The sequence below is a fragment of the Strix uralensis genome, chromosome 2, assembly GCF_047716275.1.
Source record: "Strix uralensis isolate ZFMK-TIS-50842 chromosome 2, bStrUra1, whole genome shotgun sequence".
NCBI classification, from domain to species: domain Eukaryota; kingdom Metazoa; phylum Chordata; class Aves; order Strigiformes; family Strigidae; genus Strix; species Strix uralensis.
The window spans coordinates 33,209,666-33,224,224 of record NC_133973.1 but is presented as its reverse complement, the minus strand read 5'-3'; the positions used below and the strand labels follow the sequence as shown (position 1 = coordinate 33,224,224).

At 42.6% G+C, this 14,559-nt stretch overlaps 1 protein-coding gene across 1 annotated transcript; it reads left to right on the top strand.

Moving 5' to 3' along the window:
* The first annotated feature begins 1,965 nt into the window (after positions 1–1,965).
* Positions 1,966–10,956, top strand: MIS18A (MIS18 kinetochore protein A). Its single transcript, XM_074858191.1, has 5 exons — positions 1,966–2,204; positions 2,292–2,358; positions 2,766–2,888; positions 4,163–4,256; positions 4,956–10,956. Exons 1-5 carry the CDS (start codon positions 1,967–1,969, stop codon positions 5,034–5,036), a joined length of 603 nt encoding a protein of 200 aa, XP_074714292.1. The 5' UTR covers position 1,966; the 3' UTR covers positions 5,037–10,956.
* Positions 10,957–14,559: the final 3,603 nt, after the last annotated feature.

Sequence of the window (14,559 nt, the reverse complement as noted above, 5' to 3'; positions counted from 1 at the left end):
TTAGAAAAAAAAAAAATTACTTGCCACTATAAGTAACCATAGAAAGGCATCGCTATCTCATTGTGCAAAACCAAGTGTGAAACGGAATTAACTGTTGCAGGGTGAATGTGGGGAATGCTATTTTTTATTATATACTTTGAAAATAAACTTCTAAACCCAGCAGCATCAGCTTCCATGGTAATAAAGTATTTTGACAATAATGTATATTATTACTTTATCTTACAGTTCAGTAGCACTAAATCAAAGGAGGAAAGGTAATAGAATATGTTTTCAGGTTGTTGTTCCTGGCTAGCGGAAACATACACTCTTCTTTTACTAAGGTTTTGAATGTTTATCAGTTGTAATGTAAGCCTTACATCCCAAGATGAAAACACAATAGTGTTACAAAAAGCTCTGCTCATTCAGTCAACTTTTCTGATAGTAGCAGGTAACTCACACCCCAAACTACAGATTTGCAAGTCATTAGGTTTCCGCTTAACAAATGGCTAAAAAAGACTCTGTCCTTCTAAATAAAAGTTAGTATCAGCAGTCTTATAATTTCAAATACCGTAAGATAAAGCAAAGAGTTTCACTATTAGCAATAACTGCTATTAGAGCACAGTCAGTTTGGATGGCAGACACCCATCCCTACAAACCACGCACATATAATCCGGCATGGTCACTATTGCAAGGAAAACAAAAAATAAGTCAGTGAGACAGGCTATGCAACATTTTTCCTGTACTAGATTAGCACCTACTACTCTACAATACTTACATTTATTAACCTTCAACTTGCTTCCATCTACTGGAATTGGATCTATATAATCCCAGTAATATTCATACGACCAAAAATACTCAGAGGAGTTTGTTCTGTTAGCCATTTCAGTGGTGCATTTTAAACCAGCTCAGAACTCCAACCAAATACTTTTTTTCATCGTACTTCAGCGCCCTCAGAAAGTGATTGCGTAACTGATGCCTATGTAAATCACTCTGGGGTCCTGCAGCTCAAGGACTGCCTTGGTACTAAAAAACATCTAGCAGCAATGAATATTAATGTCTGACAGATATGTAACAGCAGCCCTTAAAACGTAATCCTCGCTTCCTGGTGGGCGATTACATTATTCCTCAGCGTTATTTTAAATTGAGATGGATGTCAAGTAACCTAATAATGGGGTGGACAAGTGCCAGCCGGGTCACAAACCCTTTCCTCTCCGGAACTCACAGCAACACAGCGCTCTCTGGAGCTACTGAGGACAGCTGGGCTGAGAGAAATTTCTGAATTTCTCTTGATGTAAAGAAGTAGGCAAGACATGAGAAAATGACTCATAATTACAGGATGTTACGGGATGACCGCGTATTTTGCTTTGCTACTTCTTCACCCCCTCCGCCCCGAAGGCAGTGACTGGAGAGGCCGCTCCCCAGCCACGGGAGCCAGGCCAGCGGCAGGGCTTTGGCTCCCGGCAGGCCCGCGCCGTGGCAAACACACGCGTACGTGCTCCGCTGGGGTTCAGGGAACGGCTCACGCTAAACCGTGACACCGACCCTCAGCCCGCTTTTGACGGCGCCGCTGAAGCCCCCAGGGTACGCTGCAGCTGCGGAGGCCAGGGCTGCCCGTTCCGTCGTCGGGCCTGGGCACTCGGAGGCACGGCAGGGCCTGCCGGACACCCCAGGGGCCCCTCCAGACCCGGGCGCAAGGCTCGCCCGCAGGCAGCCTTCAAAACGCGAAAAAATCCCTTTTTCCCGTGCCCCCCCCCCAGCACTCGGACTCCCCCAGAGGCGTTTCGGCAGGCGCCGCCGCGGCCCCCAGGGACAGGCCGACAGAGGGGGCGGCCCTTCACGGCCGGGGGGTGGTGCCGCGGGGTGGGGGCGGGGACGCACGGCGCGTGGCCACGCCCCCGGCGGGGCGGGCGGTATTTCCCGCCCTGGCGGGCAGGGGGCGGGGCGCGCGCGCGTCGCTGCCGCTTCCGCCGCGGGCCGTTCGAAGGCGATGGCGGGCGCGCGCTACTCACCACTGGGCGTGGTGGGGGAGCTGGGCTCCCTGGCGCTGCTGGAGCTGGGCGGCGAGCGGGGGCTGCCGGAGCAGCAGCAGCAGGAGCAGCGGGCGGGCGCGGAGGACGCGGACCTGCTGCCCATGGTGTTCCTCTGCGCCGGCTGCAGGCGGCCGGTGGGCGACACGCTGAGCTGGGTGGCCAACGACGAGGAGGCGGGCTGCATCCTGCTGCGCAGTGAGTGCTGCCCCCCGCCCTGCTCCCGCCGCCCTACCGCCGCGGCCGCTGTTAGTCACCCCCCTCCTTTCCCCCCTGTCCGTGCAGGTGCGGCCACCGGCGTCTCGGTGGACGAGGAGCGGAAGCTCTCCAAGCGGCCCGGCGAGTGCGGATGGTGAGGCCCGGAGCCCCGCTGCTGCCCCGGGGGGTCCCCAGCGGTGCCCTTCCCTCCTTCTCCTGAGGGAGCCGGGAGGGCCCCCGGGAGGGCGCTGAGGAGAAGCCCGGTGGGCGGGAGTGCCCGTGTCCCCCTGGGCAGGGCCGGGGGGCCTGCTGGACCTGGGCACTTATTTCGGATGGTCTGTGCAAGGTGCTGGTGTATTAGTCTTGCTGAGCTCAGCCGGCCTGAGGAGCCCCTGGGAGCGCTGGCTGAAAGATGAGTGCTCATAGTTGCACTATGCAGAGCAGGAATGGATGCTCTAAAAAAATTGTAATGGATGGTTTTTTTTTTTTTTTAGAATAGAGATGGGGATAGGTATTTCTTTTTCTTTTCTCCTGAATAAATGTTATGTATCTTACTTACAGCATGATAGAAACATTATTCTGCTCTGGCTGCTCACTGACCCTTGGCAACATCTACAGATGCACACCAAAGCATCTCGACTACAAGAGGGATTTGTTCTGTTTTGATATTGACTCAATTGAAAGGTAAAGGCAGGATTTTTATTGGTAAACCTTGCCCACTAAACCTCACCCACCAGGCATCATACTGAGGGATGTTCCTGTTAATATTTGCAGTGTGTCTAGAGGTAGCAGTTTCTGCTGCTTTGTTCCAGGGTGGTTTTCTGTGTTACTGTTAGCATCGTAGGGCTGAAGTGTGAGAAACATCGTCTGTGTAATGTTAGACAATTTTAGAAAAAATAAAATACCAGGGCTGCCTTTTGTATAAAAAATTGCATACTGCCCAAGAAAGTAACACTTGGTACACAATACAGGAGGGTTTCTTCTCATTTGATCAGAAGAGACTATGTGTGTGCTCTGCTTTAAACCACATAAAATGAGCCTGTAGTCATAGGTAGTACCAAATAGGCCTGGCTATAAGCTATTAGAGGTAAACATTCTCAGCAGATAACATGGGCAGAGGGGCTTAAGCAGAACTTAGTGAGGTCTGACCTCTGCTAATCAGGTCTGCTTTTTCCTTGATAATGTAGGCAAAAATAAATCTCAAAACTGAGTATGTACTCGAGGCTCTCACTTAACTGTCTTACAGTCAAAAACTGTCTAGAAAATGAAGGTGTGCTATTGTGTTGGGTTTTAATGGTTTATAGCACTTTAAAATGGTCTTTAAATATTTTTCAATAACTATATCCTGAATTGAGTCTCCATGCCAGAGTGCTTTCATCCAAGCATGACTCTAGTAAACAGTGATAGGTTACCCTTATTTCTGTCTGGGCCAGTTTTAATGTTTCTGCTTTTTGTGAAGTTTCACTTTATTCTGCTGTGTCTATGTGGATGTTCACCTTCCTGCCCTGGACAGTTGGTTTTTTTCTCTTTCCACAGCTATGATGCTTTGCTTTTTCCATGGCAGTAAAATTCTCTGGAACACCAGCATGGCCACAAAATGGCATTTTCTTGGGCAGTAATGGTGATGGCTGGTCCTCCCAGCTAGTGCTACGCTATTCTCAATGTCTGCATAATTTTTCACTGTGTACTGTAGCACCAGAATTCATGATTGTCTCTTGGAGTTCTAACTTTCATAAAGTGTCTTGGTAGTTCTGTGCTTAAAACTGTTTTCATTCCACCACACAGTTTGTTTACAAATTACCAAATATGCAAGCTTTTTTTGTTGTCTCTGGAATCATGCTTCCACTTTGTTAGTGTATTAATCATAATGTCATAATTATTGAGAACAGTGGATGAGCCCTACAGATGTGTTTTGCCTTTTGAGTGAAAAGTGCATGATTTAAACTGTAGTGTATCAGTTACATTCTAGGATCCTCAGAAAAGCAAGCTCTTACTGATGAGGAACCTTTAACTCTTGAAAGTCGAGCTGTCTTGGAAGAGGTGGTACAAAGGGTAAGATTTAACCTTATAACTTTTTAAATCACCTCTAGGAAATGTTAATATTCTTACATAGTTTCTACAGAACAGCTTATTTCATCCAGATCAATTCTTTGGGTTTTAACATATGCTATAATACTTCGTGCTATTAATATCTGTGTTATGCAAGATTTTTCTTCAATTTTAATGTTAATTAGCATTTTCTGTTTATCAAGCACAGCATTAGGTGCCTCTTTATGTCTGTCAGAAATCATAAATTTAGTTTCTAATTAGTTCTGATTCACTTCTCTAGATTTTCACTTTTAGTCATGTCTCTTCTATCTTTCATGTAAACTGACTTAATGCTTTTGCTGTTACTTTGTACTGAAATATTATATAATAAATAAAGTTGACATTTTGCTCTTCTGAAAACTTGTGATTGCAGGTAGGGAGAGTTGAGAGCAAATAACGTAATGAAGTTTGCTCTGAAAGCTGATGATTGTCTAGCAAAAGATGAATGAGCAGATCTGACACCAAGGTTGGAGACAATTACAGATTTGAGAAAGTGTGGAGAGTTAATGTTAGTCGAGTGAACTTTCAAACTATGAAAGTAGCAGGAATAGAATCAAATAGGACTGGTGATGCAAGATCAAGTTTGCACACTTACTGACATCTACACGTGCTCTTTTTATTGTCAAGTTCTGTTTATAACTGAGTATCTTTACCTGTTTACAGGCAGACACTGTATTAAAGGCTCTGGAATCAAGACTGACTGCTGTTGAATCGAGTATGGCATCCCTTCACAACAAAGTCTGAAAGAAATTATGTGCAGGAAGTTTAACTGCAGGAGAACGATGTATGTGGAACTTGTAATCCTCTGGAATCTGTGGGATCGTCGCAAAAGCTGTGCGAAGAACTGGAAGGCATTGGTGGCTCATGCTGCGGTAGAACAATGCTGACTGAGTCTTCACCATAGACGAGAAGTTCCTCTCTTCTGTTAAAAGCATACCCCAGAAAGAAATAGAATTTTTTAATTGAGTTTCTGTAGACGTTTAGATTTAACTATTTATTTCGATTTTTATTTCTGAAAGCAAAACACTTATTTCCTGAGTTCCTTGCTATTCAATATCCACTGAACTGGGTGTGCATCTCCTTCCAAAACCAATTAGAAAATACATCCTTGTGATGTCTGAAGGAGCAACATGTCATTTTTCTTGTCTTCACAGCCTTTGCTTGACCTGTGCCGTTCCTGTCTGAGCACGATAACTGTATGGGTAGTTTTGTTAGTTGTCTTTTTTTGCAAGCTCAAGGCTAAAATGTCATGTAAAAGAAGGCTTTAAAAGCATTAGATAAAATGGCTTTCCACGCAGTATTGAAGGCCGTATGTTTTACAGCTTCAAGGGGAGGAAAACAAACAAAGCTGGTAGTAGCAGCACACTTTTAAGCAAAGCTTGGTGCATATATTTGAGCAATGAATTCAAAATGCTAATTGAGAACACTTGTCAGTATTTTGTTGTTTTAATGCAGATATTTCAGTTATTTGTCTTTGATCTTCTGTGTATTTAACTAATTGTCAGGGTTTCTTATATAGTGTGAGTATTCCAAGTAATTTTCTTCTTAATAAAACAAAAGCAGGCAGTTGTAGTTTTAAAGGAAGAATAATTTTGAGAAGGCTTTTTGCTACCCAACACTACTTAACCTCAATTTGCAGTAGTAAAATTTTCTCCAAAATCCTAGAATGAATTTTCTACTGTTCTCCCCCATTGGTAGGCACTGTTTCTCTTGATGACTTCTCACCCCACCTTTTCTCTTACTGCTTTGTTTTGAAGTAGTAATCAAGTTTAGCATGTAGTGATGGGTCTCGTATTCTTTCATGTTCAGGTAACTAAAACATTTTGTTCCTTGCATACCTGCCAAAGGAACTGTAAGCACTAATCTTTCTAGTCAAATTACCTGGTGTAATTTTTGAGACATTTTCTTCTGTAACAAGTTTTTGAATGCTAGTAAATGGCATAATAGACTTCATCCTGGACGTCTGAAGAGAACCATGAACTCTGCCCTTTAATTGAAGGGTGGGTGATGTTTTTCATTATATACAGAGTATGTTTTTGTTGGGAATGTTAACAGTTGATGGCTTGATAGGCCTACCTTTTCAGACATAATCCTTTTTTCAGATATGTGTGTATTTAACATGTGGATTTCCTTTTCTACTAAGGACAACTATGGGAGCGGGGACACAAGCCCAGGAGGATCTCTGTAGATTTTTTTTTTTGTAGAGATGAACATGTGTTCAATTTTTTTAACCAAAGATTGAGACAACACAGCATGATCTTTTATATCTGTATTCCAACAAAGCAGCAGCAAAACACAAAGGTGCAAAGATAAACTTGCATGTTTCTCTGATACTTCCATATCCAAATTATTGGCATGTTAGAGGAGACTGAATAACCTAATATTTGTCAACCTGGAGGTAGCTTCTAGGTGGGTTCTTGTAGTTGTTCAATTATATTATCTAAACTGTTTTAGATCTACCCTTGATAGAAAGAACCAGGTTTGGCTTCAAGCAGCACCTGTAGCTTTAAGCATGTTCCTCCATTAAATGTGGAGGACAGCTAACTGGTTCAGAGTGAGCTCCCTAAATAGATTCACCAGCCGAGTTCCTTCTGAGACTCCTTTAGATAGATTCCTGGCACCTGTCTCCTGCGTCCTGTATATTGCTACTATGTGTAACAAAAGTATATAAAAGTATATGTAAGCAAGTATTCAAAATAAGAAATGGTTGCTTATCTTAAGGTAAGCATGTGAATTCCATAGATATCCCTCTTTTCTAGCTACTTTGGGAAACATACCTGCTGAAGAAAGAACCCAGAAACCATAATCCCACTAGTATGCCCCTGAATTCACAGGCAGAAATGTCTACAAAGAATCTGGATTACAGTGTTTTCCTGTGATGGAACATACACAGGTAACATGTTTTAAAAGTGCCTGTTAAGTAACCATTTTTTCTACTTGCTTTAGTGTTATGGTCTTCCATATCTTTTCTTTAGTGAATACCTGCATTTGGCATCAGTGTATATTTAGAACAACGTCTCTTAGCATATTGTAGGTGGGAGCTTGAGTACATTAACACAAGAGTGTCTCTTAAAATAGTGTTTCCACACTCTTCAAGGGTTGCCAGCTTCTGCTTTGCTGAGGTGTGCAATGAACAGTCTAAATTTAGAATAAATTTCATATGAATGTAGATATTTATATCTGCATGGGGAAATGTGTGTATGTATATTATTACAAGAAGCTGAAATATTTACTGTGAAGTTCAGTTAGGAGTTAGTATCTTGAGTAGTTAACTGGACTAAAGGTAATAGAGAATTTTTCTGTTTAAATGTATAAATGTGTATTATAGTACACTTGAACAATTTTTAACCGTTAAGGAGAGCTGTAGCTGTTACCTAACCAAATCAGTAGCAAAGTTTGTGTGCCAGCGGGATGTACAGTATGCAGTTATGTAAAGGTTATTGCTCCTTGCTTAATAAGCAGTACCTATTACTGGGTGACAGTTCTTTCTATACCCAGTTTCTCAGTTTCTACCCTTGAATGCAGGATAAGTAGCAAGTTTAATTTTTGGGGGGAAGTGGCATGCTCTGTGGTACACTTCCTTATACTTGTCCTAGGGACTTTGTGCGTTATGTGCTGGAAGGGAGAAAAGTACCATTTCTTTTAGTGAGTTCTTTAACTTTGTATGCAGCTAAAAATGGCAGAGGTTTAGTTTAAATACAGCAGTACTTTGTAACTCACTCTAATTAGAGAGAAAGTGGTATAACATAGAATATGTGTCTTCAGAGGATTAAAATTGAGGTTTCCGTATCCCCTGATTCAAACTTTAAAACAGTCTTCTGTAACTTGAAAATGACCCCAAAACACTGATAAGAATAACAAGCAAAACTCCCCGTGTAGAGAATCCACTAGCAGGAAAGGAATGAGGTTGGAGAAGGCAATACGTTCCACACAAAGAATGTATTTAAGGCTGGATAGTGTTGCGCATGTTCTCTGTAGTTTATTAATAAGCACATCATGGAATTGTCAATTGAAGAAAAGTGTCAAACAAAAGCTGTCACAGGTGTGTTAAAAGATCTGTATATGATTAGGAAAGATGAAAATGGAGTTGGTTTAGATGGGATGAGCTCATAAGCTGTTTTTGAAGCAGGGATAGGGAATAAACAGGTGAGCTATATTTTAGTCCTAGCCTTCCTCTTATGACTGTAGAGTACTGTTTGCTAGAGTGTCAATGTGTCTGAAATACTGAAATTCTGTTAACTGTTTAACTTAAACATACCCACCCCCGTTTCCCAGTGTCTTTTGCCCCAGGTAATGCTGACAGGAACCTTCCCACCCAGCGCCTGCTGACGTCTTGGCTACTGTTACAGAAAAAAGCAATGATTTGTCTCCTTTCTTACAAATTTTGTCTATACTAGCATATGTGTCTGTACTTGAAAACTGTCCCTAACAGCTTTCTTTCCCAAACTCATCTTTGCCAGAAATGCTTGTATGACTTCAGAGGATATTGGTCAAAGCTTCCATTGGTGGTAACTGTGTTGTCAAAGCTGACATGCTGCTATTTCACAATAGTTCTGTGAATGGCATGAGCTGGGAAGATAAATACATGCTATGCTTTGTGTTCTGTGTGAGCAAAATCTAGCCTACTGTGGTCCTTAATCTTCTCGAGTTGGGGGAAAGCTGCTGCATGACAGTCGTGTTAACCATGTAGAAGTATTGATGAATGGACTGTAAAGCATTTAGCAGCACACATGTACTTGTCTGTAAGGGCCTAGGAAACCTGAGGGAACCAATATGGGGACAATCACTCCTTTCTGCATGAGAGAGTGGAGTGTCCAACAAGGATGGTTAGCAAGATTTGTGCTGAGTTTGGCATCTGGTAACCTTTCCATGTGCCTTTATCTTTGTTACAGATGACACTGATCAAGCTGCTGAGGTTAGGACTTCAAAGTTGCCAAAGTGACAGAGCCACAGATTGGGTGTTTTTTTAATTTTTTGCACCAAAATTTCAGGTTAGGCTAAGATTCATAAGTTAGGTGGAGATTGCTTTTGTTGATTTTCCAAATTTAGTACTGCATCAGAGGCTGGACATACCTTCCTGAAAACATGTCCCAAACAGGCAGTGTTGAGAGTGGTAGCTCCTGGCTAATCTGTATTATAATTGTAGCTCTTGATTTCAGGAGAGGTCTAAAAGGTGAGGGTCTCAAAATTCTCCTGGCTGTTGTTCAAGTTTTTGTTCTGGTAATAACAGTAGAAGTAGTAAGTAGGAAAGGAGCAAAAATTAATGTTCTTGTCTGTGATTTCTGCCCTAAAGAAAAGGTTTGGAAAGGGTATAGGGAGCAGTTAAGTGTGCACTACATGGCAAGGCGTGGTAGAGCAAAGGTCGAGCAGGTAGCAGTGGGCTGAAAATTGTAATTGCTGCTGTTAATCTTAAAGCACCATGGATATAGCTGGGGCTTCCTGGAAGGATACCAAGCAAGCAAGATGGCTGAAAAGACACAAGGAATAGAAAGAAGGGAAAGTGTAAAACAAAACTGCTACTCAAGGTGGGACAGACTTCACTTGGAGGGAGAAGGGAATTGGGGGTGGAGAGGACTGAGATAAAGGTGGAAACACTCTTAGGCTGTACTATGAATGCTCATGAGAAAGGAGAACACCCCTTGACTGAGGTTTCTAGATCAGAAGGTTAGGGTCCATGTGTCCTCTGCAGGCAAGGAAAGGTTTCTTCCCTGACTAAAGGTGGTGTCATCATTTAGAGACGTAAGGTAGATGTGTAAAGTGAAATGAACCATTTGGCAGGAAGCCCTGGTGTCCACTAGTGCCCTGTAGTTTATCCCATTCAGGCCTTGAGAATCCACTAGCTGGAAAACCACCCCCATCAATGCCTCTTTCCCTTCCTTTTCAACTGGCAGGATAGACAAAAGCTGAAGAGGAGCCTGAACTAGAGAAAGTGTGCCAGAGCAGAAGGAACAGAAAGTGAAGAAGAGAAAACTGGCACATAATATCCTGACAGGAAAGCATGATACTGTGGGAGTAAGCATGAAGAAAATAGATGTGTGATTCCTAAAGGAGCAAAGCACCTGAATCTGTTCAGTTCCAGAGAGATCTGAACATCAGATTCCTTTAGGCCTTGTGTATACAAGCAAACTGACTGATAAAGCTACAGGAGAGTAAACTGACACAGCAGATTGTTTCTGGAATAAAATAACTTTCATCCTCAGAAAAATAGATTTATATGGTGGGGAAAAACCAGAGCAGGCATTGTAGTGCAGATGCATGTCAAGTCCTCTATCTGAACAAGGCAACAGATCCTTTGAAAACCCTTCTCACAAGTCTTCAGGGCAGGGAAGGATTGCAGAAAATGTATTCCATAACTGAAAAAAGAAAGTCAATGAAAATTCTCAGTGAAAAAAATAACAGGAAGAAAATAGCAAAAGGAGCTTAAGTACTAGTAGATTTTTTTCCTCAATATCTGTATGATCTACAGGAAGTGGTAGCAGGAACTTAGCTCTTCTTATATGGAGCAAAAAATTGCAATGTATTAATTGCTTTAGCTATCTAGTCAAAATAGTAGCAAGCAGCTATTATTAATCTAGTTACAATGATATCAGCACTTACTGTCCAAATTTTCCAATTATTGCTAATTCCCATTAATAATATAATTAAAACTGTTATATAGAATTCTAACCATCTCCCCCTCTTCTCTTTTTTGTGATGTTCGCCTTTGTACCCGTGGTCAGAGCGGAGGGTCTTTTTTTCCTCAGATGGGATGGTGCAGGTATTTCAGTGCCCAGGTTCTTCACTAGGTGATGTACTGATGTTGGTAGTGAGGGGTTAATTAGGACAGCTTGATGTTATTCATGCACACTTCCAAGCAGCTGGCTGCTAACAACATCTTTCTGATTGGTCTACAAATTCAGTAATATAATGTTAACAGGGTAGCAAAATCCATGAACATATATGGTATAATGCTTTGGTGTAATAATTGGAGTTAAACAAAACTAAAGCTGAAAACAAACATTAAACTGCTAGGCAGCTCTGCCGTTACAGCCAAGACAAATTAGACTGTAGTCAACTGACTATTGGCAATGGGCTGATGCAGCTATGACCAAGCTAAAGAAGTTCAAGACCAGACAAGCCCCAACCATGTTTCTAAAGCCTTTTATTGCCAGGAGAATACAAGGGCTGTGGCCTGCTAATAGCAATGATGACACTGTATTGACTGTGCTATGGGGCTATAATAGAAGTCAGGTCCATTTCTACAATGCCAAGTAGCGTGATGCCATCCCCACAATTCTTTCCCTGTGTCTCCCATGGCTTCCTACCATGGGGCTAGGGAAGTGGAGCATTGTCAGCTTGAAAATGAGCACAGAAACACAATTGTGTTTTCTTTTAAATTAACAAGAACTCCAAGCTCAGCCAAGTCACCCAGGAGACCAAACCTATGTAATTTTATAGTACAAGGCTTTGTGTTTTCTGCTAGGACAAAAGCGCTGAGGACATAAATCAGGAAAGATCCTCTTGTTTTCACTCTCTGCTGGTGTGAAAGCTACATTTCCCCCCTAACCCCTGAGGGCTAGTGCTTATACCAAGATGACAGAGAAGATTTGTTCTAAATCTTTTGTAAACAGAGAAAACCCTCCCATGGCAAATAGACATTTCAAATAATAAGGAATTAAAAACCAGGAATGCATTCGACTCTTCTGGCTTCTTTTTAGCTATGCTAGACTACCAAAATTACATTATGTTATATGTTATTGCACAACTTCACATGAATCTACTCCATTAGTAGAGCCACTTCAAACATTTAAAAATTATTTTCCATGCAGTTTTCTTCTCCAATAAGAATTTGCTATGAGAGGATCCAGGTATAGATGTGTTTCTTACAGTGTTTCAGATGGAAGAATTAAATAGTGGGCACTACCCCTAGTGGCAGTAGGACAGGGAGGCTGCTCCGGTGCTGGGCAGAGGGAGAGCTGCTCCTGGAAGACCATGTTCCTGCTTGATATCCATGGTTTGAGCAGGGGAGGTGATACTGAAGAGGGCAGCAGAATGTCTTAAGGATAGAAAAAGATGCTTTATTTCATTAACAATTTTAACATTCAAACTGTTTAGCTTATCCAGGGAGTGGAAATTTTAGTGTTGTCTGTCAGTTCATCCCTGAGGAACAGAGATCTGTTAATGCAGGGACCCTCAGTCTAGCAACACAGGAGGGGTCAGTGCTTTGGACTGCAAGCTAGGCTAAAACCATATTGGAAGTGTATGATTTTTAACAGAATCAGTAAGGCAACTCCTACGCACTGATGTGCTCAAATAAAGGATGCTCCATGGCTGGCACTGTTCCCAGCTGGCTGTGGCTTTGGGGGGGGCCCTGGGCCGTAGCTGTGTGGGTGGCATGGTTTGGAGCAGCCCCCGAGAGGTGTGGGGCTTGCAGCCAGGGCTTGCTCCATCTGGCAGGGCTGGTGTATGGGCAGCCTTCCCTGGGACCCTTCCCAGTAAAGCTTTCCCTCCTGGGCCCCAGTTTAAAACCACAAACAAGAGCAGCAATAACAACAACAACAACCCCAACCCAACAGGGATGGAAACTGGGTTCAGATACACCTCCTATTTGGATGCTTGAAGGTGGTTGACTTTCAAGCTGCTGGCAACTGTCCAAATGCAACCTCAGGAGCTGAAGCCAGCTTTAGGCTCAGGTGCTCTGGCATTTAACCAGTGCTTAAATGTCCACTTGGGAGCTGAACTTCAGGCAGCCCCTCTACTTATTTAAATCTTGACCCAAACGACTTACTAATATATAACTGCCAGATTGATATGCATTCTATTTTTTTGCTTGCTAATATTACAGCAGGGTAACAGAGGCTCGCAAACCTGCTCGCAGTGCCTCTGTCCCCGGCACCTGTGGTCCATCCAGGCTTTCCTAGTGAGGCCGGGAGAGGGCACATCTCCATAAGAGATTTCACTGCCGCTTAGCAGTGATAATTAGGATTTTCTTCTCCAGCTTATTTTGCTCACTCAGGACTTTGGTTTTTCACTATGTAATGCTGCGTGTTTTTTGCTTTTCTTCACGTATTTGTTCTTCAAGATGAATTTGCAGCCCAGCTGGAAACTGCCAGCTGCCCTGCTTTGTTACTTGGAGGTAGGAGGTGTGGGTTTGTTGAATAAATACTCTTTAGGCTCAAAACTATTCAGATGGAGCCACAAATGAGTCCGCAGGACTCTCATCTGTTCCTTCCCTGGGGGTTCCTTGGGGATGATGTACCATTATTCCTGTGATGCTTTCTATGAAAAAAACCCTGAACAAGACAGGTTTTTCTGATCTTGAGAGTAGATCGAGGCTCACATCTGTCTTTTGCTTCTGATAGATGTTATAGAAGCAAAAAAATGCAGCAAGCATTCATTTAATCCATGTTAAGGAGCAAATGACCATTATTTGACAGAAACTAAAATAATTAAGCTTATCTTTACAAAGCAAAATAAGATAAGGTTGAAAACATGAAAACTTGCGTATTTAAGGATTTCTAAAGTAGACCATAATCTAGTTTTCAGTGGCACTGTGGCACTCTGGAAAAGAAGACCACAGCCTGAAGTTTGAATGACAAACTGCACACTGTTCACCATGAGCTAATTAACACTGCTGGCAAAGCCCAAATAGTTCCTAAAAGAAACAAAACATCTACCCACTGAATATGTATTTAAAAATATCCTGGAACAGAGTGACTTCATGCAGCGATTCCTGTGTGAGTAACAATAGGCTCTTCATTGTTCACATTTCAATTTTTTTCTGCATTTTTTTTCCAAATCACCAATTTTTGCATCCTCTTTTGAGCTGTGAGTAGCACGCATCCAGAGAAGAACACTGGATTTAAGGTGAACCCCTGAAAACCTATGGTTCTCTGAAACTACTGCTGTTTTTTAATGGCTGTTCTTTAAGCCTTGCATAAGCAAAGCTCTGCATTATATCAAGCCAGCAGGGCTTTTCTGAAAGCAGCTGATGAAAAAGGAGGGTTAAGCTTACGTTTCATATTTGAGCAGGAATTAACAAGGCTCGGAAGCAGTTTGCAAACACACAAGATCTTCCTGGTTGCTGCTATTGGAAGTCTTTTCTTAGAGGATCTCCTCCCCAACCCCAGTACAAAGGGCTGGGTTGGCTTAGCTGTGAAGTCCCCATTCATAAGGCTGCTGTTAAATTTCAGGCTGCTTATTTTATCTAGCCCAGTGTCTTGTTAGCCCCCTTGCTGGAGTACTAACCCAGCCCCTTAGGCACAGTGAAAGCTGGGTAGCAGGAGCC